Source organism: Arvicola amphibius, unplaced genomic scaffold, assembly GCF_903992535.2.
Source record: "Arvicola amphibius unplaced genomic scaffold, mArvAmp1.2, whole genome shotgun sequence".
Lineage (NCBI taxonomy): Eukaryota > Metazoa > Chordata > Mammalia > Rodentia > Cricetidae > Arvicola > Arvicola amphibius.
The window spans coordinates 23,084-49,679 of record NW_024582312.1 but is presented as its reverse complement, the minus strand read 5'-3'; the positions used below and the strand labels follow the sequence as shown (position 1 = coordinate 49,679).

Below are 26,596 nucleotides of genomic sequence, written 5' to 3'. Positions count from 1 at the left end.
AGTTGTCATAGAAACCAGGCAGGACATGTTTTAATAACAGTGGTACATGCTTTTAATCACAGCTTTAGAGAGGCTTATAGGATGGGAGGAAACAACTCTTGACACATATCTCATTCTGAGATTTCTGAAGGCAGAATCACCATTTTGGACTAAGGTCAAGGAAAGAGTCAGTGGCTGGTTGTTTTACTTTTCTGACTTTCAGTTAGAGCTCCAATTTCTCTTTCTGAAATTTTATTAATCATGCTTAATTTATTAATTATTTTATTTTATTTTATTAAATGTGATTCAGTCTACTAAGCAGTTCAGAGAAGCAAGGCTATGGTGAAGACTGCTTAAGATATTGGAAGAACAAAACAACATGGTGGTGTTGAGAGAAAGATAACAGGAAAAGAGTCTATTTTGGCATAAAAAGAATCTGAACTACCTGGTACTGCAGTTCAGGCAAGTCTCTTAAAAGTCTAGGTGACCTTGATGGGGATTAGAATGAATCTGTAGATTGCCTTTGGTAGAATTGCCATTTTTACTATGTTGATCCTCCCAGTCCAAGAGCAAGGGAGATCCTTCCATTTTTTAGTATCCTCTTCAATTTCTTTCTTCAAAGACTTAAAGTTCTCCCCTTTGCCGAGTGTTCTTGTCTACTTCCAATATCCAGGAGGATTACTATATGTTTTTCTTCAGGTTCACCTTATTATCTTCTCAAGGATCCCGAATTATAGGCTCAATGTCCTTTAATTATGGCTAGAAACCGATTATGAGTGAGTACATCCCATGTTCATATTTTTGGGTCTGGGACAGGGCCAAGGAGCCATCAGGGTTCCCTACTCTATGTTCAGACTAAGGTTCTCCCAACTCCCCCCAGTTCCAGGAAGGTGATCAACCAAGCTGACAAGGCTCACACAGAACCCATCCATGCAAAAGAATCAAAGCCCAGTGCCGTTGTCCTTGGCTTCCCAGTCAGCCTCCAACGTTGGCCACATTCAGAGACTCCGGGGGGACTGATGGAACAGTTTCTAGTTCTTCACGATTAACAGGATTATTTAGATTGTTCACCTGGTCCTGGTTTAACTTTGGATTATAGTACTTATCTAAAAAATGTCCATTTCTTTTACATTTTCCAATTTTGTTGCATATAGGCTTTTGTAGTGAGATCTAATGATTCTCTGAATTTCCTGTGTCTGTGGTTATGTCCCCTTTTTCATTTCTGATCTTATTAATTTTCATGTTCTCTCTCTGCTGTTTGATTAGTTTGGCAAAGGGTTTGTCAATCTTGTTGATTTTCTCAAAGAACCAGCTTTTTGTTTCATTGATTCTTTGGATCGTTTTCTGTGTTTCTATTTTGTTGATTTCAGCCCTCGCTTTGATTATTTCCAGTCTTCTACTCCTCCTAGGTGAGTCTGCTTCTTTTTTTTTTTCTAGAGCTTTCAGGTATGCTCTTAAGTCTCTAATGTGTGCTTTCTCCGTTTTCTTTAAGTGGGCACTTTGTCCTATAAACTTTCCTCTTAGCACTGCTTTCATAGTGTCCCATAGGTTTGAATATGTTGTGTCTTTATTTTCATTAAATTCAAGGATGGTCCCATTAAAATTATTCACAGATCTTGAGAGGACAATAATCAACTTTATATGGAAAAACAAGAAACCTAGGATAGCAAAAACAATCTTATATAATAAAAGAACTTCTGGAGACATTACCATCCCTGACTTCAAACTCTATTACAGAGCTACGGTATTGAAAATAGCTTGGTATTGGCATAAAAACAGAGAAGTGGACCAATAGAATCAAATAGAAGTCCCAGATCTTAACCCACAAACCTAGGATGACCTGATTTTCAATAAAGGGGCTAAAAGTACACAATGGATGATAGAAAGCATCTTCAGCAAATTGTGCTGGCATAACTGGATGTCAACCTGTAGAAGAATGAAAGTAGATCCTTATCTATCACCATGCACAAAACTCAAGTCCAAATGTATTAAAGACCTCAATGTCAATCTGAACACACTGAACCTGATAGAGAAGAAAGTGGGAAGTACTCCACAACACATGGGCACAGGAGACAGCTTCCTGTGTATAACCAGAGCAGCACAGACATTAAGGGCAACATTGAATAAATGGGACCTCCTGAAGCTGAGCAGCTTCTGTAAAGCAAAGGACACTGTCACTAAGACACAAAGGCAGCCTACTGACTGGGAAAAGATCTTCACCAACCCCGCAACAGACAAAGGTCTGAACTCCAAAATATATAAGGAACTCAAGAGACTAGACTTTAAAATGCTAAATAACCCAATTAAAAAATGGGGCGCTGAACTGAACAGAGAATTCTCAACAGAAGTTCGAATGGGCAAAAGACACTTAAGGACATGATCAACCTCCTTAGCAATCAGGGAAATATAAATCAAAACAATTTTGAAATACCATCTTATACCTGTCAGATTGGCTAAAATCAAAAACACCAATGATAGCCTTTGCTGGAGAGGTTGTGGAGTAAGAGGTACAGTCATCCATTGCTGGTGGGAATGCACACTTGTGCAACCTCTTTGGAAAGCAGTGTGGCAGTTTCTCAGGAAATTCGGGGTCAACCTACCCCAGGACCCAGCAATTCCACTCTTGGGAATATACCCAAAAGATGCCCTGTCATATTACAAAAGCATTTGTTCAACTATGTTCGTAGCAGCATTATTTGTAATAGCCAGAATCTGGAAAGAATCTAGATACCCTTCAATGGAAGAATGGATGAATAAATTGTGGAATATATGCATTAGAGTACTACTCAGTGCTGGAAAACAATTTTGCATGCAAATGGATGGAAATAGAAAACACTATTCTGAGTGAGTTAACCCAGACCTAAAAAGATGAACATGGTATGTACTCACTCATAATTTGTTTCTAGCCATAAATAAAGGACATTGAGCCTATAATTTGTGATCCTAGAGAAGCTAAATAAGAAGGTTAATACAAAGAAAAGCATATAGTTCTCCTCCTAGATATTGGAAGTAGACAAGATTGCCAGGCAAAAATTGGGAACTTGGGGGTGGGTTGGGATTGGGCTAAAAGGAGATGGGGAGAGAAAAGTGTGAATGGGAGGATGGGGAGAGCTTGGGGTAAAGTGATGGCTGGGATATAGGAAGGATGGATATGGGAGCAGGGAAGTATATATCTTAATCCAGGGAGCCATTTTAGGGTTGGCAAGAGACTTGACTATAAAGGGGTTCCCAGGTGTCCAGGGAGATGCCCCCAGCTAGTTCCTTGGGCAGCTGAGGAGAGGGAGCCGGAAATGGCCCTATCCTATAGCCATACTGATGAATATCTTGCATATCACCATAGAACCTTCATCTGGCGATGGATAGAGATAGAGACAGAGCCCCACATTGGAGCACCGGACTGAGCTCCCCAGGTCCAAATGAGGAACAGAATGAGGGAGAACATGAGCAAGGAAGTCAGGACTGTGTGGGGTGCACTGACCCACCGAGATGGTGGGGCTTTTCTAACCTGGAGCTCACCAAGCTGGACTGGGACTGAAAAAGCATGGGATAAAACCGGACTCCCTGAACATGGCAGACAATGAGGGCTGCTGAGAAGCCAAGGACAATGGCACTGTATTTTGATCCTACTATGTATACTGGCTTTGGGGTGGCCTAGCCTGTTTGGATGCTTATCTTCATAGACCTAGATGGAGCGGGGAGTTCCTTGGACTTCTCACAAGGCAGGAAACCCTTACTGCTCTTCAGAAAGGAGAGGAAGGGAGAGTGTAGTGGGGGAGGGGGAGGTAAATGGGAGGCGGGGCGGAGGCAGAAATTTAAAAAAATGCTTTGTTTACAAAAAAACCACAACAAAACAAAACAAAATAAAAAGAAGTCCAGGAGAATCTTTACTGTGACAGAGAGCATAACTTGCCCTTAGGGAGAAAAATGGCAAGTCATTGAAGAACTCTAGAGCAGAAGGATATGGCATAAAGGCATAGGCCCACTTGGATTTTTAGGAATGTCACAAAAGATCTGGGATTATCTTTGTGATGGGGAGCAGCAGATATATATAGGTGGGAAAGGTCAGTCCTGGACGACCTAAATGCTTTACCTGGGTCTATATTATGTGATTTTTTTTATCACTGATCAAATAATAACATCAAATACTGTTTATTTTTATATAGTAGCACCTATGTTTTTGACAATCAATCTTAGGGCTTTAGAGCAGAAATTCTGTATCAGTGATCTCTGGTCTCAGCCTCAATTTGCTTCTTCAACTCAATGCAAACATTTATTATTCACTAAACCTTATACAACTTGTATCAAATCATATAGTATTTCTGATCTTACTCTCTTAAGAAATTATTTAATAATTATGCAAAGACAATAAAAGAGTTTGCAATTTTAAAGTTTAATAATATAAGACTAAAAACTTATATTTGTACCTAAAACCATAAATTTGTACAAAGTAAATTTTCTTTTTTGGAAAAATTCTTCATTATTCTCTATTTTTTTACCAGTTTCATAAATCACTATACAAATCTATGCTTCTCTTGTTCCAATATCTCACTTGTCATGCCATGGTAGGAAAGAACAGAGGTCTTCAGGCATGCAAAGCAGTATTCTACCAACTGAGCTATGTTTCTAGTACAATAAGTAATACTTTATGCTACCGAAGAGGTACAGACTAGAAGGAATAAATCTTGCCATATTTTTCAACATTCATGTGTGATACAGTTTCTTGGTAACTCAGGACACATTTTTCTTTCATGAGGACATACTTAAATCTTTAATTTCAGATAAGGAATATCCACAGTTTCTTTGAATGTTTAAACTTAATAAAAATAATTTAAAGTCTCAAATATTCATTGCTTGAGAATATCACTGTCACCATGGATAATATGGATCTTAATAGTTGCTAGAAATTTCAGGTGGATATCTAGAAGTGTGTAAACACCAATAATAAAAATGCCATTATTTGTTGCTGAAATTAGGGAAATCTCTATATACAAAGAAGTTCCTTCAAATATAGATAAATAAGACTGGTACTTTTCTAGTAACTTTTATAGTTCCTTTGATTTTCTACATTTTCTCTACAGCCTCAGATATACACCAGTAAAAGGACCATGCAGAAATTCTTTTGATAAAACTAATCATAGAACTTTAATGATACACCAGTAAATAGACTCATCTTTCCATGACTATGCATAGCTCTATATGGACAAGAATGGCAATTTTCATGCTTTGAGACATAGAGCAGTGTGAAGATAGGACATTTCCTGTGAGTGTTGCTATCTACCTCCTGCAGAGAACCCTTGTTATCTTTGCCTAATTTACCATACAGTCATTTGTCTTGATGGAAGGAGTAGCTCATAAAAATTATGGTATGTTATGGAAGTGCAGTCAGTAGAGTTAAAAAAATTAATCATAGCAGACTTTTTACATTACCCAGAGCTTATAGATGTGGTGTTAAGGCAATGGCAGAGGCATCCCGAGCTGATCCAAATATAATGATTTTCCAATTCCCACAGCCGGTCAGAATTTTACTGATACATATTAAAGGAGCAAACTATGATCAGGCAATTTCTAGCTTTAATGTCAATCACTATAATCTTCCTAACTTTTCTTCCTTGCTGTTATGACCCTCATAAGGATCACACAGCAGTGCTTAATGCTCCAACAGATAATCCTGAGCAGTTTTGTTAACTGATCATGCACTCTATATATAGACAGAGCATCCCAAGCATGGTATATGTTGAAACTCAATATAAAAATGGAAACGTGGTTCTTCCCTGTTTGTTGGAAAAACTAATAGAGTTCTTTTTTAAGTCTTTTACAGACCAAGAATCAGTTAATTCTATAGACAGAGAGCAGTGGTGCTGGGAGAAACTCCATAGGTTTATCATCAGATGAATATACATGAAATGTGTTTAAATATTTGGGTAATAAACAGTTTAAACAAATGACTAATAAATATTTTTAAAGCTTTCAGCATATTGTTCTATTAAAGAATTGCAAATTGCAAAATGCTGTGAGATTTTATTTTATTCCAGTAAGAATGATATTTAATAGGGAAAGAAATGATACCAAATCTTGATGATCATTGTATAAAGGAAAATCAGAAAATCATATATATATATATATATATATATATATATATATATATATATATATATGTTGAGAGAGTATTAATTGTTGGGGTCTCTATAAAATTTCATCTGGAATTTCCCCCAAAAGCTGAAAATATATTCATCATGTGAACTAACTATATCACTTCTGGGCTGACACCTAAAGGATTCTTTACTGCCAAGATACCAGATCATTTCTGTGAAATGTCACCCTCTTCATAGCACCCTCTCTATAACATTCTGCTACATGCAAAAATCAGTGGCTTGCTCAGCCATGAACAGAGAAGCTTCCTACTTCAGCAGATGGGAACAAATACAGAGACCTAAGAGCTGAAACCTAGAGGCCCAGCAATGGATGAATGGACAATAAAGATGTGTTTGAAACCCATTTCTTATTCTACCTGTACAGGCACTCAGGTTCATGCTCCTTTTTCACTGAACTTGTTAGATCTGTAATGGAAGATTCAACAAGCATATAGGATAGTCAATTATATTTCATACAAAACAGTTGTTTTATTGTTTCAAATTGTACATGTACTTGATGACTCCTTCTTATGGACTATTAGTTTGAGATGTGTTACATTCATTTATCCTTTGGATTATTTGTTCAATTTTGCAAAGATTTGCTGCATTTTTTATGTTGCATTTGTTTAACTTTGTAAGGCTGTGTTACTTTCCCTGACTAAATCACCTGATTGGTCTACTAAAAATCTAAATGGTCAATTTCTAGTTAGGAAAGAGAAGTCAATATCACTGTTAAAAAAGAGAATAAGTAGTCAGAGAATGTTAGGTAAGAGAGTGAAGAGTGAGAAAAGGAAGAAGGGAGGCTACAAATAGACCAACCACACAGCCACACAGTCAGCCCTGGAGTAGGAAGAAAAGAAAAAGGTATAGAATAAAGAAAGGTAAAATGTAGTGAGGAGCTGTGGGCAGGCCTTCTTTTTGTCCTGCCTGGCTCCCGGCCACCGGCTAGCTTGTGCCCCAAAATAACAACACACAAACTATATTCTTTTAAATACTGCCTGGCTCATATTAGTTTCAGCCTCTTACTCACATCTTGATTAACCCATATCTAATAATCTGTGTAGCACCACGAAGTGGTGCCTTACCAGGAAGTTTCTAGCATACGTCCATCTTGGGCTGGAGCTTCATCGCCTCTCTCTCAAAGGAGAGGCAGGGCAGTCTGAATAACTTAGGAGAGGCGTGGCATCTGACTGAGCCATCTACCTCACTTCCTTCTTCCTGTTCTATCTACTCCACCCACCTAAGGGCTGGCCAAGGCAGTTTCTTTATTAACGAATGAAATCAACATGAACAGAAGATTCTCCCACATCAGGTAAAAAGAATAGAGGCAAAATGTAAAGTGAATCAGAAAAATTTATGTTAGAAAATATGAAGAGAAAAAAGAAAAAAACAAGGCCAACCTTCACAAATAATAAGCCTCTCTATTTATTTGGGATCTGGGTGGCAGAACTCCAAATAGTTACAAAAAATCAACTACAATACCTAATATTTAAAAAGAAATGTTATGTCCATTTATGTGATACAGATTCCATCAACGTCCTGGTCTCATTCTTAAGCCTCCAGTAAAGACCAAGCTATGCAGGGCCAGAATTAAAAGCCTAATTCACAGGAAAGAACTTTAAGCCTTAAGAGATTGGAGTCGAGAGGATATATAGCCTTTAGGAAACGTAAGTAGTATAGATGGTAGTGGATGCTTTGTGGGATGGCTGGAATAGAGGATCAAAGCAGGACAAAAAGAGAAAGAGAACAAGAGAATAAGGGAAAAAAGAGCTAAAAGTAAGACCCAATTAAGGGATAGTTTAGAAACCTAATACAGTAGAATTTTCTAAAGAAGAAATGTATACATAAAGATAAGTTACAGCTCCTTTGATTTATAATGGTTTCCCTGACCACAACACCCAATGTCAGTTTGAAGTAGTTACAGAAAAGAAGACATTGTCCCATGACCCCTGCCCAGAATAAGTTGAAATGCTGAGGTGGGGGAACTTTATGGCATGGAGGACAAAAATGGCTACCTATAATGCCCATTGACATAAACACACACAAAAGTAGGCCCAGCATTGTCAGTTAATTCATTTATTAACTAAAATGGTTCTACAATAAAAAGACACCTTGGTTCTTTATGCAGAACCATAGAATCAAAGAGGACATTCCCAAGAAGGTTGAAAGGCTAGCCAAAGTTAAGGAGGGAGTTAAGGCAATGGGGCAGTCATCAGAAGCATCTGGTTTGCAGACTCTTTTGAAGAGATAAGGAGCATGCACATCAGCTGGACTGGACCACATCAGCTTTCAGCAAGTCCCAGGACTTGCAGTCATTGAGAGAAGGTTGTAGTCAGCTACTGACACTTAGTTAGATGTGTCTGCCAGCCAAGTGGAAATCTATAGAGATAAGTTTAAACTATTGAGCAACACTTTCAAAGGGTTGGTGGGGTACTGTGAGGCTTCCATCCTTCTCCTCTGTTGTCCTCCTTGAAGTCAAATGGATTCGTGGGGCGAGCATGCAAGCAATGGACCCAGGTTACCATTCCATCCACCTTTAGAGCTGTCGGGGTCATCATCAAGATGACAAACTGTCTCTTCCAGGTTGGCTCTAGGGTGCCCTGACAGTGGTGCCAGATGAGGATCCCATCTCCTGGCTGATACCTTGAGCTGAATTATAGTCCCAGTGTGGCTGGATGGTGGGGAAACTGATATCTATGAGGGCAGAGTCCATAGTTGGCTCCCCCACTGGGCCAGAAACCAACTTCAAATATTTGGTTTTCTTCTCTACCATATCAGGTGGTTCTTTTGATATGAGACAGAGAGTATGGATTTCACTATAATTAGCCTGCTTGGGTTTAGAGAAGGATAGAGACACACTACAACTTCAAAGCCAGTTTTGATTTTTAACTAGACTAGTACTACAAAAAGACCATTTGTATTAGATATCTGTAGAGAACAGGAGAAACAAACATTTGGGAAGATTTATGAAATTTTATCCTGTTGGAAATGTGATATATCAATAGGCCAATTACTCTTGAGAAAAAATTTCTGGATGATTTGTCCTTTTTCTTCAGATATCTCATTTGTCCAGTTGTCTTCAGATTTCTTAGCTGGATACTTTTATTCTCCTGAAAAGACAGAAACAAAACCCTACCCCAACCCTAATTTGGGGGAAATTGTCTTTTAGCAAGTTATATCTAATCAAATGAAAAGCATTTGTTAGTTTTACAGGTTAGCTTAGATTAGACAGCCATGGTGCTTAATGAACTATCATGTCTTCTAATTAAGAGGTGGCTCTTATTCTGATGGAGGAGAGTTATCTGTCTATGTTTCTTTCATTGGTTAATTAATAAAGAAAACTGCCTTGGCCCTTTAAGAGACAGAAAATTAGGTAGGTGGAGTAGACAGAACAGAATTGTGGGAACAAGGAAGTAGAGTTTGGGAGACGCTTCAGGCAGTCGCAATAGTGAGTCTCCATGCTGCTCCTCTCCGAGATGGACGCAGGTTAAGATCTCTCCTGGTAAGCCACACCTCATGGTGCTACCCAGATTACTGAATATGGGTTAAAGGAAGATGTGAGAATTAACCAATAAGAGGCTGAAACTATGGGCCAGGCAGTGTTTTAAAAGAATACAGTTTCTGTGTAATTATTTCGGGTGTAAAGTTAGCCGGCGGCCGGGTGGCTGGACGCAGCCCCGCCGATTCTCACTACAGATTGGCGCTCCAACGTGGTGACTAAATCCACTTAAAAACCTGAGAGGGCTTTAAATAAAGGAGAGAGAGAGTTTAACACAGCTTTTTGCTGTTTGCCTGGACGTGCCGTAGATAGATTTCCTGTTTTGGCAATAGCGGCAGAAAAAAAATCTGAGTCATTTTAAAACGCGGCTTCCTGGTGCTCTGCCGCCATGACTGAGGCAGTAGCAGCTCTGGCTCTGCTCCGCCATGCTAAACTGTGCTGACCTCAGGCAGGTCTATCGTAATTACCATAATAACAGCGCAGTTAAGGTTTAGACTTGGCTGTAAACAGGCGGTACCTTATTACCTCTACCTGGCGCAACTTAAGTTTTTAAGAAGTGCTTACCCTTTTAAGAAGTGCTCCTGGATAGTAAAAAAATTACAGATTCACAATAGGAAAGATTCAGACATAGAAGGCCTTTAAATGGGTCACAATGTTGGATAAATGTACGTAGGCTTGAGAGCGAAAGAGAAGAAAAAATATAGAAAATAAAGTTAATGCCTTTAAAAAAAAGTAAAGCCTTTAAAGAGACAGAATAAAGTAAGTGATAGAGTAAAAATAAGCCACATAAAAATGGAAAATTCACAGAGAGTCTGGATGATGTATTTTATTGTGTTTTCTTTGAAATTTTTGACTGTAAAGGAGCTAAATACAGAGAGACATTTCATTATATGGGCTGCCAGTCTAGACCAGCATGGACATTTTAATGGTATGACTTCAGGATTTGGATCTAAGAACATGATGCTTTGGAAAAGAGTTTCTCCTTTTGTTTTCACAGAAGATGAGACTCTGTGGATTGCTTCTATTCCAATATGGTATGATAGACCACGCCCTCCTGAAAGGTTGCTGTGAACACCCTCAAAAAATTACTTCTCTCCACTGCTGACTGAGATGAACCTAGCAGACAGGTTATACCATGAAAGACCTAAATAACAACACCCCCATTCAGCAGGAAGCAGTTTGGAGAGAAATAACTGCGCCCATCTTCCCAAATATTGTTTATAAATGTTCTTTTACATTTAAAGGGGGAGATGATATAGATATGAATAATTTGTATTGGTATGGATTTTAAGGTCAATTTTGTTATATGTATATGTATTTCTGATCTTGATTAAGGTATTGTGATTGTGTAGTTCATTTAAGAATGTAATGTATAATTGGGAAATATAGGTTGTTAACGGATAATCATCGATAATAGTCAAGCTTGTAGTCATGTTAGATTTTCTAGATGTGCATAGATATATTTCAGATAGGCATTCTTCATATCTTTCAAAGACTGCAGAATATGGCATTTAATGTTTTAATAACTTAGGGTTTTTCATGACAATGAGACACGTCTGCTCCTGGCAGCACCAATCTACTTCTAGAGGAAGATGGGCATCGAAGAGGCTACTTATGGAGTTTGTTAGCCATTTGGGCAAGAAACTGCTCTTGCCTGGACTGTTGCATAAACTGGACACAAAGAACCCACAGAGAGAGGACAGCTGAACTTGCCTAAAGGTGAGATGATCCTTCGGGGTTCCTGATTCATTAAAGAGTCTGTGAGACATTCTGCAGGACACAGCAGAAAGTGACTGAACTGTCTTTGAAATTTCCTGCTTCATGGAAATGTCTGCTGGATACTATGGGCCTGAAGGCCAAAGATGGATGCCCCAACGGTACAGAGGAACTTTGGGTGACTGTTCAGGCAGCGAATTGTCTCTGTCATTTCTAGAGTTTGAAAGTTGCATATGACTTGTTTACTTAGGTAATATTATATCCTTCTGGAGTCTTTGATGGAGTTGAAGAATAAATAGATAGTTATAGATTTCCTTAGTTATGATAAAAGATAAAATAGATTTAAATATTGTAACTGTAATACTTGCTTGATAACTTTTGTTATATGTAATTTTGCTATGTTAAAGTTGAAGCCTTTCTTTTTTGTTTAAACAGAAAAGGGGAAATGATGGAGGAGAGTTATCTGTCTATGTTTCTTTCATTGGTTAATTAATAAAGAAAACTGCCTTGGCCCTTTAAGAGACAGAAAATTAGGTAGGTGGAGTAGACAGAACAGAATTGTGGGAACAAGGAAGTAGAGTTGGGGAGACGCTTCAGGCAGTCGCGATAGTGAGTCTCCATGCTGCTCCTCTCCGAGATGGACGCAGGTTAAGATCTCTCCTGGTAAGCCACACCTCGTGGTGCTACCCAGATTACTAAATATGGGTTAAAGGAAGATGTGAGAATTAACCAATAAGAGGCTGAAACTATGGGCCAGGCAGTGTTTTAAAAGAATACAGTTTCCGTGTAATTATTTCGGGTGTAAAGTTAGCCGGCGGCTGGGTGGCTGGACGCAGCCCCGCCGATTCTCACTACATTATTCAAACTGAATCTTTATCAATTTTGATGGTATTAATATTTTTTCTTCTTCTGTGGAAACAAAACCAAAACTGTTTCCCTAATATAACATATATCTTGATTTACATTCTGAGGTCAGCACATTAGCTGAATTTAATTTTGTAGTTTCTTTCTACTATCTACTGTCTCTCTGTAGCTCTTGGTTATTTCTCATTAGCATTTAGAAAATACAAAGTTAATAAAGATTATGGAATCTATTTCTGGGGGTATTTCTCAACTTTTTCTGCTTATTTAACATATCTTTAAGTTCAATTTGATCTTTCTATAATTTTCTGTCCTGTAGGGATTGTGTGATATACCTGTAATATGCTTTATATTATATGATGTGGGATTACCCTCTGTATATGTGAATATGTTTTATTATCACTGGTTAATAAAGAAGCTGTTTTGGCCTGTGGCAGGGCATAATAGAGCTAGATGGGAAAACTAAATTGAATGCTGGGAGAAAGAAGGTGGAGTCAGGGAGATGCCATGTAGCCACCAAAGGAGACAGATTCCCCCAAGAACCTTACCAGTAAATCACAAGTCTCATGGTAAAACACAAAATAATAGAAATGGGTTAATTCAAGATGTAAGAGTTAGTTAATTAGAGGCCTGAGCTAATAGGCCAAATGGGCATACTAATCCAAAATCAAGAACTCAGGAAATGTAGTGTGAACAGAAGGTTGGCACTGAATTGTGACCTTAAAATACAGGAACAGAAGAATTTGGTAGGTAGGGTGGACTAGGAAGTGGATGTGTTTTCATGCCAAGATGTAAGTATATATGAGTGTAGTAGCAATGCTCTCTTATTCCAGACTCTATCTGTGGGAAGTCAGAGACACTGTTGACCATATTGTAATAACCAAGTAGGGTAGTCTCCACCTCCAATTTATAAAGTCTAGCATGACTTCCCTCATGCAAATGTATCTTCTAGCTCTATATTAAATCCCCTCCTGTACTGTAGGAGCTCACATCTCTCTCACAGGAGGCCAACCTCTGAAGAAAAGGAGGTGTATTCTAGAAGATGAAACTGTTTGGTCTTCTTTACCTGGTGACAGCCCTTCCTGGTGAGTGTTTCCACTTCATACATATGTTCATGTGGGGTTCTAACAACATGTGATTGACAGAATTCCCTTTTTTGTCTGAAGGAATTCTGTCCCAGATTCAGCTTCAGGAGTCAGGACCTGGCCTGGTGAAGCCATCACAATCACTGTCCCTCACCTGCTCTGTCACCGGTTACTCCATTACCAATGGTTACTACTGGAGCTGGATCAGGCAGTCCCCAGAGAAGAAGTTGGAGTGGATAGGGCACATAACTTATGGTGGTGGTACTACTTACAACCCATCATTTAAGAGCCGCATCTCCATCACTAGAGACACATCCAAGAACCAGTTCTTCTTGCAGCTGAACTCTCTGACCACTGAGGACACAGCCACATATTTCTGTGCAAGAGACACAGTGAGGGAACTTCAGCATTAGACCAGACACAAACCTCCACGTAGAGGACGTCTTGACCAACAGGGGGAGCTCAGCCCTAACTGATCTCAGGAACTTTAAAACTTCAGGCAGAGAAAGAAAAACACTTCATTTTTCCCTCTGGCTTTTCTTCTAACTGCCTAAGAACAAAGATTATATAGGTTTAATCCTCTCTCTGATCATGAAATATTTTGATTTTGTGAAGCCACATTTATTTGTTTCTAAACGTGTCACTTAAGACAGGGTACAAGGCAGTATTTCACGTCATTTTGAATGTGAATGAAGCCTTTACCAACAGAGCCATCTTTCTCATTGTAGGAATATGTTTTAATGATAGTAGCTCTTTGGAACTCAGCAGATTTCACATGAGAGTAATTTTCCTGTAACAACTGTGATTCCACTTTTGATTGTTTACACACTCCGCTCTGTATGTTGGAGCACATCCTCTTCTGTTCACACAAACCAGTTGCTGGGATGCCTACAGAATGATACATATTCTGTTTTGGGGCTTCACATATCACTACTGCTGTATTACCAATGTGTACTGAACAGCAGGGTATGCACTGGTGTAAAGTGTGTAGGATGGAATGTATAAAATAACTGTTTTAGCCGGCGGTGGTGGCACACACTTTTAATCCCAGCACTTGGGAGGCAGAGGCAGGCAGATCTCTGAGTTCTAGGCCAGCCTGGTCTACAAGAGCTAGTTCCAGTACAGGCTCTAGAAACTACTTGGAAACCCTGTCTCGAAAAACTAAAAAAAAAAAAATAACTGTGTTGTCAATGTTTACTGTCTTGCAAAGACAAAATATTTTGTTCAAGAAAATATATCAATTGGTAATAGAATTTAAGATATCATATAAAATAAATATTCATGTTCACAGTGATTATTAATATATTTAAATGTGACAGAGGAAGATTCACCTCTGATATAAAATAGAATTGAAAAGTTTGTGCTTAGATAAGCTAAGACCTTCATCTTGAGAGATTGTTCATTGATTTGTGATTTCATTCCAATAGTATTAGAATTTAATTCTAACCAAATATAGACCCTGAAACACAGTGCCTTAAAACAAAATCAACAGTGCAAATGGAATCTTATCATACTCCCACGTAAATGAACAACCACTCCATTCAGTTGACAAGACTTATATAAATTCTGTAAATTTTTGTCCAACTATTTCTGAACATTATAAAAATTTGAACAAACCAAGTATGATAAATATTGTCTGAAATTAATAGCCCCCAAACTATCATAATTTTACCAACAAGGTGGGACAGCATGCATAGTTGTTGCAGTCCCTCAGAACCTGCTCTGAACTTCTGCCTCTCCATTGAAAATATCTGTCACCATCATGAAAATCACAGCCTAAAGATCATTCAGAAAGAATTAGTGACTCAAATATAAGATTTCTAGGAATGAAGAACAGGATGGACATCCAGCCAAGCCAACCAAGACCTACAGACTATCCTCAGTATTCAGGATGGCCTTGTGAAAAAAAGTAGGATTGCAAGCTATGATTGAATGTAAGAGCAGGGATTCTGTCCTCAGCAGCCCTGGGTTGTGCTCATTCCCCACATTTCTGAAGCTGGATTGTGTCTTTCACCAGTTTCAGATGGACATCAACAAGGATAGTGAAAATGAGTTTCATATTGTGGAGGTGATTTAGAGGGAAGTTTTTTTACTTTGATTTTAAATAGCAAGTTTTGTTTGCAAAGATTGTAGAAATGGACATTTTCCTCCAATACAAACACATAATTTTGAAACACATAGGTAAACACAAGTATCCTTACATAATCTCAGTCTTATGCTCCTCTGTACCAATATTTTGCCATTTTTTATCAAAACAGTAATAGTTGAGAAGTGTTTGAACCTACAACATGGAGCTTCTTATAATTAAAAGAAACAAGAAAGAATCACCTTCTTTACTTTGCTTCTTCCTGAATAACATTTGTTGTATAAAATCAAGAGAGTCATGAAGGGCCATAAAGATTCTGTCTATAATCAGAACATTGCCTGTTGAAGTATTCTCACCAGAAATTTTATTCCAAGCTTTTAATATCAGATTGGGTACTTTGGCCATTAACTATATGAGGATTGGCAAACTATTGGGCAACTGTTTAGAAGTCTCCTTACCCTACAATTTGATAAGTAATTTCTAGAGGAATCCTTGCATTTGGTTATAAGCTGCATTGGATAGGGAATTGTTGATACTGTACTTAAGTCACAGATTAAACAGATGGGTGGTGAGATTTTATGTAGAGTTTGCCACTTAAAACGTATCCTATCATGCATACTTGACCTACATCTACTATTCATGTAGTGAAAATACTCTCCTCCCCATTCTCTGTAACACTTTTTGTTACATATGGTGAATGCAGGATTTTCAAGTGCAGGATTTTGCTGAACTTCTTTTTTAAATTGATTTTTATTGAGCTCTACATTTTCCCTCCTTCTCTTCCTGTCTCTCCCCTCCCCTTCAACTTTCTCCCAAAAGTCCCAATGATTTCAATTAAGTCAAGAGATCTTGACTTTTTCTACTTCCCATGAAAAATAGATCTATGTTTGTCATTCTTAGTGTGTTCATGTTTGTCTAAGTTATTTGGGATTATAATTTGTAGGCTGGTATTTTTCGCTTTATGTTTAAAAAACTTATGAGTGAGTACATTTCATAATTGTCTTTCTGTGTCTGAGTTATTACATTCAAGATGATGTTTTCTAGCTCCATCTATTTGCGTGCAAAATTCAAGATGTCATCATATTTTTTTTCTGCTGTGTAGTACTCCATTGTGTTAATGTACTACATTTTCCTTATCCATTCTTTGGTTGAGGGGCATTTAGGTTGTTGCCAGGTTCTGGCTATGACAAACAATGCTGCCATGAACATAGTTGAGCACATGTCCTTGTGGCACGATTGAGCATACTTTGGATATATACCCAAAAGTGGTATTATTGGGTCTTGAGGAAGGTTGTTTCCTAATTTTTTGAGAAATCTCCACACTAACACCCAAAGGGGCTGTACCAGCTTGCATTCCCACCAGCAAAGAAGTGTTATTTTACCCCACAACATCTCCAGCATAAGTTATCATCAGAGATTTGATCTTGGCCATTCTTGTAGTTGTAAGATGGAATGCAGAGTTGTTTTGATTTACATTTCTCTGATGACTAAGGATGTTGAACATTTCCTTAAGCATCTTTCAGCCATTTTTGATTAACCTTTGAGAGTTCTCTATTTAGGTCTGTACTCATGTATTATTTTACTGTACTATTTGTTATTTGATGACCAATTTTTTATTTCTTTGTATATTTTGAGGATCAGCCCTGTGTCTGATGTTGGGTTGTTGAAGACCTTTTCCCATTCTGTAGGTTGTTGTTCTGTCTTGTTGACCATTTCCTTTGCTTCTTCAGAAACTTTTCAGTTTCAGGAAGTCCCATATATTAATTGTTTCTCTCAGTTTTGTGCTGCTGGGGTTATATTTAGGAAATGATCTTCTGTGTCAATGCATTCAAGTATACGTCCCACTTTCTCTTCAGTGAGTTTCAGTGTAGCTGGTTTTATTTGAGGTCTTTGATCCATTTGAACTCAAACTTTGTGTTGGTGATAGATATGGATCTATTTTCATTCTTCTACATGTTAATATCTATTTATGCCAGCACCATTTGGTAATTATGCTTTGTTTTTTCCATTTGATATTTTTTTAATTTTTGTCAAAATTCAGGTGTTCAAAGGTGTGTGAATTAATATCTGGGTCTTCTATTCAGTTCCATTGGCCTTCTTTCTATTCTTATGCCAATACCAGGCTGTTTTCAGTACTGTAGCTCTGTAATAGAGTTTGAAATCAGGGAATGTGATACTTCCAAAATTTCTTTAATGGAAAAATTATTTCTTCCTGAGGAACTTTTTAAAAATTTCAGTAACTATGGATCACTTAATTTATTACTATTTGGCAGGAAGTCATGCAGAGAATATATAAGAAATTCAATAGAAAAAACATTTCTGATATTCCTTCTTCTTTTTTTGAGACGGTTTGGAAGACCTAAGTTGTAGGATGCTGCTTTTTCATTTCCCACCTGCACAAACTCCAGAATTAACCACACAGAAAGTATATTATTTAAATCACTGCTTGGTCAATCATTTAAGTGTATTGCTAGCTAACTCTTACATCTAGAATTAACCCATTTCCATTATTTTATATTTTACTATGGAGTTTGTGCCCTACCAGCAAGGTGCTACCTGACAGCTTGTGTCTTTCCTTTCTGGCAGCTACATGGTGTCTCGTGATTCTGCCTTCTTTCTCTCAGCATTCAGTTTACTTTTACCCAGCCTACCAGTATTCTTCTGTGCACAGGCCTAAGACAGTTTCTTTATTAACCAATGGCATTCACAGCATACAGCCTAGAATACCACATCACCTCCCATTTTCTATTTAAATAAAATGGAACATTTTAACTTTAACATAATAAAATTACATATAACAAACAGTTATTAAGCAAGAATTACAGTTACTATATATATATATATATATATATATATTATAATTTAAGAAAACTAAAATTATAATTACCTATTCTTCAACTCCATCAAAGACTGAAGAAGGATCTAATATTATCTAAGTAAACAGGAAGTGCATTGTGAGCAACTTCCAAAACTACAATTGACAGAGACATCTCACTGCCTAGATAGTTACCCAAAGTTGTTCTCTACTGTTTGGGCATCCATTTTCAGCCTACAGGCTCATAGTATCCAACAGACTTTTCCATGAAGCAGTAAGTTACAAAGACAGTTCAGCCTATATTGGCAGTTTGTTACTCACTTTTTTATGTGTCCTGCAGCATGTCTGGCAGTCTCTTTTTTGAAGCAGCAAGGCCAACGGACTGCATCACCTTTCTTGTAAAACTTCCACAGTCTTTTTCTGTGGGGCCTTTATGTCCATTTTATTCAGCATAGCATGAAGCAGCCCAGGAAAGAGCAGTTTCTTAAACAAATGTAGAGCAAAATCCATAAGGAGCCTCTACAGTGCACATCTTCCTATTGAAGTTATTGATGGCTCCAGGAGCAGATGTGTCATACTGTCATAAAAAGTCCTAAGTTCTTAAAATATAATAACACCATATTCTGAAGGTCTCTGAAATATTTGAAGAATACCCATCTAACTGAAATATGTCTCTATATATCTAGAGAACCTAACTACCATGACAAGTTTGACTATTATAGACAGTTATCTATTAACCTATATTTCTTAATTATGTGTTACCTTTATAAATTAGCTGGACAAACACAATACCTTAATCAATACCAGAAATACATATGCACAGCATAACAAAATTCACTTTAAATTTGTATCAATAAACTAAGATCTATACCAAAGCAAATCTCTATAGTATATCCTCCTTTAAAGGAAAGCAAACATCTATAAACAATATTAGGAAATCTGGGCATAGTTATCTCTAAATTACTTCCTGCTTTTCTTAAGTAAAGTATTTTTGTGGGTGTTCAAGGTGAACTTTTGGGAGTTGATCAAGCCATATTAACCTGGAATTAATCCACATGTCCTCATTCTCTGTTGAAACAAAAGAAAAACAATTTTCTAAAGCAACATATCCTTAGACTCAAACTTTGATATCAAGATAACTTTAAAGATTATATGTTTGCTTAGCTTGGTAGTTTCCAACTGTCTCTCTGCAGTCAAAATATTCAAAGAAAGCACAATTGTATATATAATCCAGACTCTCTGTGTATATTCCATCTTTATGAGGCTTATTTTTCTTTACTCCTTTAATCTATGGCTGACTGTATTCTGTTTCTTTAAAGATTTAACCTTTTTAAAAAACATTTACTTTCTTTATAACTGTCTATATTCTTTTTCTTCTCTCTCTCAAACTTATGTGTATTTAGTCAGCACTGTGACCCATTTAGAGGTCTTTTTAAAATATTAATCTGTTTTTATTGTGTATTTTTAATCATTTTCTGTACAGGAATGATTCTTAAATTGCTAAGTGCTTCTTAAAATCCTAGAGGTGGCATTGCTGAGAAAAGCAAGGCCCTGCCTGCTTGCTCCACCCAGTCCAACATGATGGAAGTCTGTTTACTGCCTCTGAGACTGCTAGGTTGGAGAAGTCCTCAACATCTCAACTCTGATAACCAGTTTGCCCATGCTTCCAAGAAGTAACTTGGATCACGCTCCCCACAAAATGTATTTAAATGCTCGACCTGTTGAAAGAGTCAGTTTGTGCTGGCCTCATGGCCCAGAAAGCCATCATTTCAAAACTGCATGGCTTTTTTCTGCTACTGTTCAATTAGTAACTATGTTTATAGCAGCATTACTTGTAATAGCCAGAACCTGGAAACAACCTAGATGCCCTTCAGTGGAAGAATGGATGAAGAAAGTGTGGAATATATTCATCTTAGAGTACTACTCAGCAGTAAAAAACAATGACATCTTGAATTTTGCATGCAAATGGATGGAAATAGAAAACACCACCCTAAGTGAGGTAACCCAGGCCCAAAAAGATGAACATGGGATGTACTCACTAATAATTGGTTTCTAGCCATAAATAAAGGACATCGAGCCTATAATTCGTGATCCTAGAGAAGCTAAATAAGAAGGTGAATCCAAAGAAACAACATATAATTATCCTCCTGGATATTGGAAGTAGACAAGATTGCTGGGCAAAAATTGGGAACTTGGGGGTGGGGTGGGATTGGGGATGGGGTGATGGGGAGAGAAAAGTGTGAATGGGAGGATGGGGAGAGCTTGGGAAATAGGATGTTTGGGATATAGGAAGGGTGAATGTGGGAACAGGGAATTATATATCATAATTAAGGGAGCCATTCTAGCGTTGACAAGAGACTTGACACTAGAGGGATTCCCAGGTGTCCAGGGAGATGCCCCAGCTAGTTCCTTGGGCAGTTGAAGAGAGGGAGCCAGAAATGTCCAGATCCTATTGCCATACATATGAATGTCTTGCATATCACCATAGAACCTTCACCTGGCATTGGATGGAGAAAATGACAGAGCCCCACTTTGGAGCACCGGACTGAGCCCCCAAGGTCCTGATGAGGAGCAAAAGGAGGGAGATCATGAGCAAGGAAGTCAGGACCGTGAGGGGTGCATTCACCCATGGAGAAGGTGGGACAGAACTATCGGAAGATCACCAAGTCCATTTGGAATGGGACTGATGGAACAGGAGACCAAACTGGACTCTCTGAATGTGGCTGATGGTGGAGGAGGACCGAGAAACCAAGGACAATGGCAATGGGCTTGGACTCTACAGCATGGACAGGCTCTGTGGGAGCCTTGTCAGCTTGGTTGCTCACCTTCCTGGACTTAAGGGGATTTCGGAGGACCTTGGACTTAACATAGTGAAGGGAACCCTGATGGCTCTTTGGCCTGGGGAGGGAGGGAATGGGGGTATGGGTGGACAGGAGGGGATGGAAGGGGGAGGAAGAGGGGAGGAGATGGAAAATTTAATTAAAAAATGAGGAAAAAACCTCTCTTAAAGGAACTGCCAGAAGTTGACAGCAAAAAAAAGTGGCTAAACTTTTTCTGTGTCTAGAATTTCTTTCCAGGCTTTCTCAGGTTTTATGTGCATGTAGTCAGCCTCATGTCGTTGTACCAATATGTTGTAGGTGGCTGCTTGTTTATTTCCCAAGTGCCCAGACTTCTGAAAGAATCCCACAGAAACTGCTTGTTCCTTGTGTTGGAAGTTGAAAGAGAATCTAACAGAACCATTTACAGGAGGGGAAACAATGAAATAAAAGAAGAGTACTTTTAGGGCACAGATCCACATATTTTAGAACTGAGAAGTACAAATTTCCCTTTACTGTGGAAACTCTCTACAGCTCAGAAAGATGAAGGAGGAACCCTTGGAAAATATTTAGGATATCATAGCTTTTGATGACAGTTATGACTAAAATCAATATCTTACACAAAGGATCATACTTATTAAGGGTTCAGTCTATCCTTTACTACCACTGGTGCTCCAAAATATTTTACTATTACCTAAAATATTCCCAACCAAATAAACATGTTTATTTCATTAATGGTTCCTCACACAATTTCCTAAATGTACAGATTCAAACACACTAATAATAAACACATATTCAGCAAATCTTCTTCCACATCACATTAAGGAAATAAATTGAAAACTTTCCCTTGATGTTATTTAACATACAGCAAGGCCAAACTTGAACTTTCTACTTTATTCTCCCTGTGTCTACTTTTGTTACTATTTTTCTAATGTATGGGTCTGAGTCTCTGTTTCCATTTATCCACCTCCATTTCCCCTACCTCCATCCTCCTTCCTGTCTGTATGTGTATGTGAGTAAATGAGTTCGTATATTCATGTGTGTATTGGGGATACAATCTTAACAAAGGTCTTTTTCTCTGTATATATTAAACAGCACAGAAAACATCTCTTGGAAAAATACAGGGGTATTTACATAAATCTTTAAACCAGTTGTACAAGGGTGGTCCCTTGTTACTGATTCCAAATGATTCAAGTAATAAATATTAGAACAAACATTATTGCTTAAAAACCATTATCTGTATGATTTCATCAACAAATTTTGATGTTCATTTTAGAAGATTTTTTTCAAACTTGTTGTTTGTGTTCTTGATAAATGGTTGACAAAACACACACAAAATCATATTAAATAGCCTTTAGTCAAAAGCATTGAAGAACATCTAATTTAATATTAGAACTGTGCACAAGGCCTGAGTCAGCAATTTCTGCCTGAACGAGTACAAGGGAGAATCCTCAATGGGAGCAGGCCTAAGGCAGGGACCCTCACAGGAACAGGTATGGGGGAGAAGCTAACAAAGGAGCAGGCCTGAAACAAAAGACCCCTGTGGGGTGAGCCAGTGTACTCTGCCAGAGCAGTCCTGAGCCAAGAATATCTGCAGTAGCTGACCCAAGCCAGCAACCTCTGACAGAGCAGGAGAGAGTCATTGACTTCCGATAGACCTGACCAAAACCAGTGACCTTGCAGGAACAGGAATGACTGTGTGACTGCTGAGGGAAAAGGCCTGAGCCAGAGGCCTCTGTGTGACTGGGTCAGAGCCAGCATCCACAGTAGGAGCAGGCCCTAGCCAAGGATATATGTAGAAGCCAGCCCAAGTCAGCAACCTCCAGCAGAGTAGGCCCAAGCCAGTGACCTCTGTCTGCTGTTGCAGAAACCCGGAGAAGTAATACTGAGCCAGCAACCTCTACAGAAGCAGGCCTGAGCCAGTGACGTTTGTAGGAAAAGGACCTAGCGAGTCACCTCCATGGGAGCAAGACAAAATGAGTAATGTCGGTTGGACCAGGTCGGAACCAGCAACCTCCACAGGAGCAAGTATGAGGGTGCAGTTTCACAGGAGCAGGCAGGAGTTAGGAGGAGACCCAAGACAGTGAACTCTGTAGGATCAGGCTCAAGCAAGAAACCTCTGTGGAAGCAGACCATATGACATCTAGGATTGCAGACCCATCCTATGGTAATGCTGAGTGACCTCTGGGAGTGCCAAGAAACTTCTGAGATGATTGGAACTGTGTTCCTGACTGCACTACAAGGAGCAGCAGTCTGAGCCTTGAATCCAATGTCATCTGGAAAATTGATTTCCATCCCATGTATATTTGATCCCTGTATGTCTCTCTTATGGTCCTTATTGTTGTCTAGGTTCTCTGGGATTGTGAAGTATAGTCTGCTTTGCTTTATGTCTAAAAGCTACCTTTGAGTAAATATGATATTTGTCTTTCTGGGTCTGAGTTACCTCATTCGATATGATGTTTTCTAGATACATCCATTTGCCTGCAAATTTCAAGATGCCATTTTTTTCTGCTATATAGTTCTCCATTGTGTAAACGCGTCACATTTTCCTTATCCATTCCTCAATCAATGGGAATTTAGGTTTTTCCGTGTTCTGGATATGACAAACAATGTTTCTGTGAACATAGTAGAGCACATGACCTTGTGGTACAAATTGTGCATTCTTCGCATATATAACCAAAAGTGTTATTCCTGGGTCTTGAGGAAGGTTGTTTCCTAATTTTCTCAGACAATGCCATATTGATATTTAATGGGGCTGTATTGGTTTGCACTGCCTCCAGTAATGCAGGAATGTTCCCTTTCCCCAACATCCTCTCCAGTATAAGTTGTTATCAGTGTTTTTGATCTTGGTCAATCTTTCAGGTATAAGAAAGATTCTCAGAATTCTTTTGATTTGTATTTCTCTATTGGCTAAGGATTTTGAGCATTTCCTTAAGCGTATTTCAGACATTTTAGATGCCTATTTTGAGAGTTCTCTATGTAGGTCTGTACCCCATTTTTATTGGATTATTTGTTCTTTTGATGACCAATTTCTTGATTTCTTTGTATATTTTGAAGATAAGTCCTGTGTCTGACATGAAGTTGTTGAAGATCTTTTCCCATTCTGTATGCTGCTATTTTATCTTGTTTACTATGTCCTTTGGTTTACAGAAGCTTCTCAGTTTCAGGATCTCCCATTAATTAATTGTTGCTATCAGTATCTGTGCTACTAGGGTTACATTTAGGAAGTGCTCTCCTGCACCAATGATCTGAGAATGAAATCAGAAAAAACATCACCCTTCACAATAGCCACAAATAACATAACATATTTTGGATCAACTCTAAACATACAAGAGGAAGACCTGTATGACAGGACCTACAAATCTTTGAAGAAAAAAATTGAAGAAGACAGCAAAAAATGGAAATATCTCCAATGCTTTTGGTTATGTAGAATTAACATAGTAAAAGTGGCAATCTTACCAAAAGCAATTTAAAGATTCAGTTCAATGTCCAACAAAATTCCTGCAAAAATCTTCAGAGTCCTTGAAGGAACAATACTCAACTTCATATGCAAAAGCAAATAACCCAGTCTAGCAAAATTAATCCTGTAAAACAAAGGAATTTCTGAAGGCATCACAATCCCAGTCTTCAAACTCTACTACAGAGCTACAGTACTATAAACAGCCTGATTTTGTCATTAAAAAAGACAGGAGGGCCAATGGAAACAAATCAAAGTCCCAGGTATTAATCCATATGAACACCTATGAACACCTGATATTTGATAAAGAATCAAAAAATAGTCAAATGGAAAAAAAGAAAGCATATTCAATAAAAGTGCTGGTATAAGTGAATATAACCATGTAGAAAAATTAAAATAGATCCATATATATCATTATGCACAAAACTCAAGTCCAAATGGATCAAAAATGTAACATAAACCAAACGCACTGTACCCCATAAAAGAGAAAGTGAGAATCCCATGTATCTTATTGGATTACCAGGGCTTAAAATTAGAATTCAACTGCAGCACTAATTTTAGAAAGCCCACAAACACATAGAAATTTCACAATAGTCACCTGAATCACCAACGGGTCAAGAAAGAAATAAAGAAAAAAAAAATAAAGACATCATAAAATTCAATGAAACTGACCACACAACATATCCAAATTCATGAGCCACAGTTAACGTAGCGTTAAGAGGAAATTCCATAGCACCAATATTCAAAAAGAAGCTGAAAACATCCTACATTAGTGAGCTATCAGAACATCTGAGAACTATAGAACAAAAAGAAGCAAACAGTTCCATGATGATTGGATAACAGGAAATAATTAAATTTAGAGTTGAAATCAACAAAATAGAAATAATGAAAACAATGTGGAGAATCAATGAGACAAAGAGTTCGTTCTTCAATAAAATCACCAAAATAGATAAACCATTATCCCCATGAGCCAAAAAGCAGAGAGAGAATATTCATATTAACAAAATCAGAAATGAGAAGTGGGTTATAACAGACATAGAGGAAATCCAGAGAATCATCAGGTCATATATCAAATACCTGTACTCAACAAAAATGAAAATCTTAAATGGACTCTTTCCTTGATAAATATCACTTACCAAAATTAAATCAAGGCCATATAAGCAAATTAAATAGATTTATAAGTGCTAAAGAAATATAAACAGTCATCAAATGTCTCCCAAGCAAAAAAGTATAGGAACAGATGGTTTCAGAGCAGAATTCTATATGATTTTCAAAGAGGAACTATTACTAATACTACTCAAATTGTTCTACATAATAGAAACAGAGGAAACATTGCTAAACTCTTTTTATGAGGCTAAAATTATCTTGATACCCAAACCACATAAAGACATTACTAAGAAAGAGAATTACAGACTAATCTCACTCATAAACATAGATGCAAATATACTCAATAAAATACTAGTAAACTGATTTTAAGAACATATCAAAAAATCATACACTATGACATTGTAGTCTTCATCCCAGAGATTAGGGATGGTTCAACATACAAAAATCTGTCACTATAATCTACCATATACACAAACTGAAAAACAAAATCACATGATCATCTCATTAGAAGCTGTAAAGGCTTTCAATAAAATAAAGCATGTCTTCTTGATAAAGGTTTTGGAGAAAACAGCAATACAAGAAACATAACTAAACATAATAAAGGCAATATACCGCAAGCCAACAGCCAACATCAAACTAAAGAGAGATAAACTCAAAGTAATCCCACTGAAATTAGGAACAAGACAAGTTTGTCTACTGTCTCCATATCTATTCATTATAGTATTTGATGTTCTAACTAGAACAATAAGACAGCAAAAGTAGATCAAGGGGATACAGATCAGAAAAGAAGAAATCAAATTCTCAATATTTGCTGATGTTATTATAATTTACATAAGTGATCCCAAAACTTCTACCAAGGAATTTCTACAACTCATAAACACAACTTCAGTAATGTAGCAGGATACAAGATTAACTAAAAATTAGTAGCCCTCCTTTAAAAAGATGATAAATAGGCTGAGAAGCAAGTCAGAGAAACATCACTCTTCACAACAGCCACAATTAACATAAAATATATTGGATTAATTTATCCAAAAAGTAGCAGAC

At 37.7% G+C, this 26,596-nt stretch overlaps 1 gene segment (V, D, J or C); it reads left to right on the top strand.

Annotated features, from left to right (window-relative positions):
- The first annotated feature begins 13,186 nt into the window (after positions 1–13,186).
- LOC119805772 lies at positions 13,187–13,684 on the top strand. The segment is given in 2 exon segments: positions 13,187–13,271; positions 13,353–13,684. Coding segments are annotated over 2 exon segments (375 nt in total).
- Positions 13,685–26,596: the final 12,912 nt, after the last annotated feature.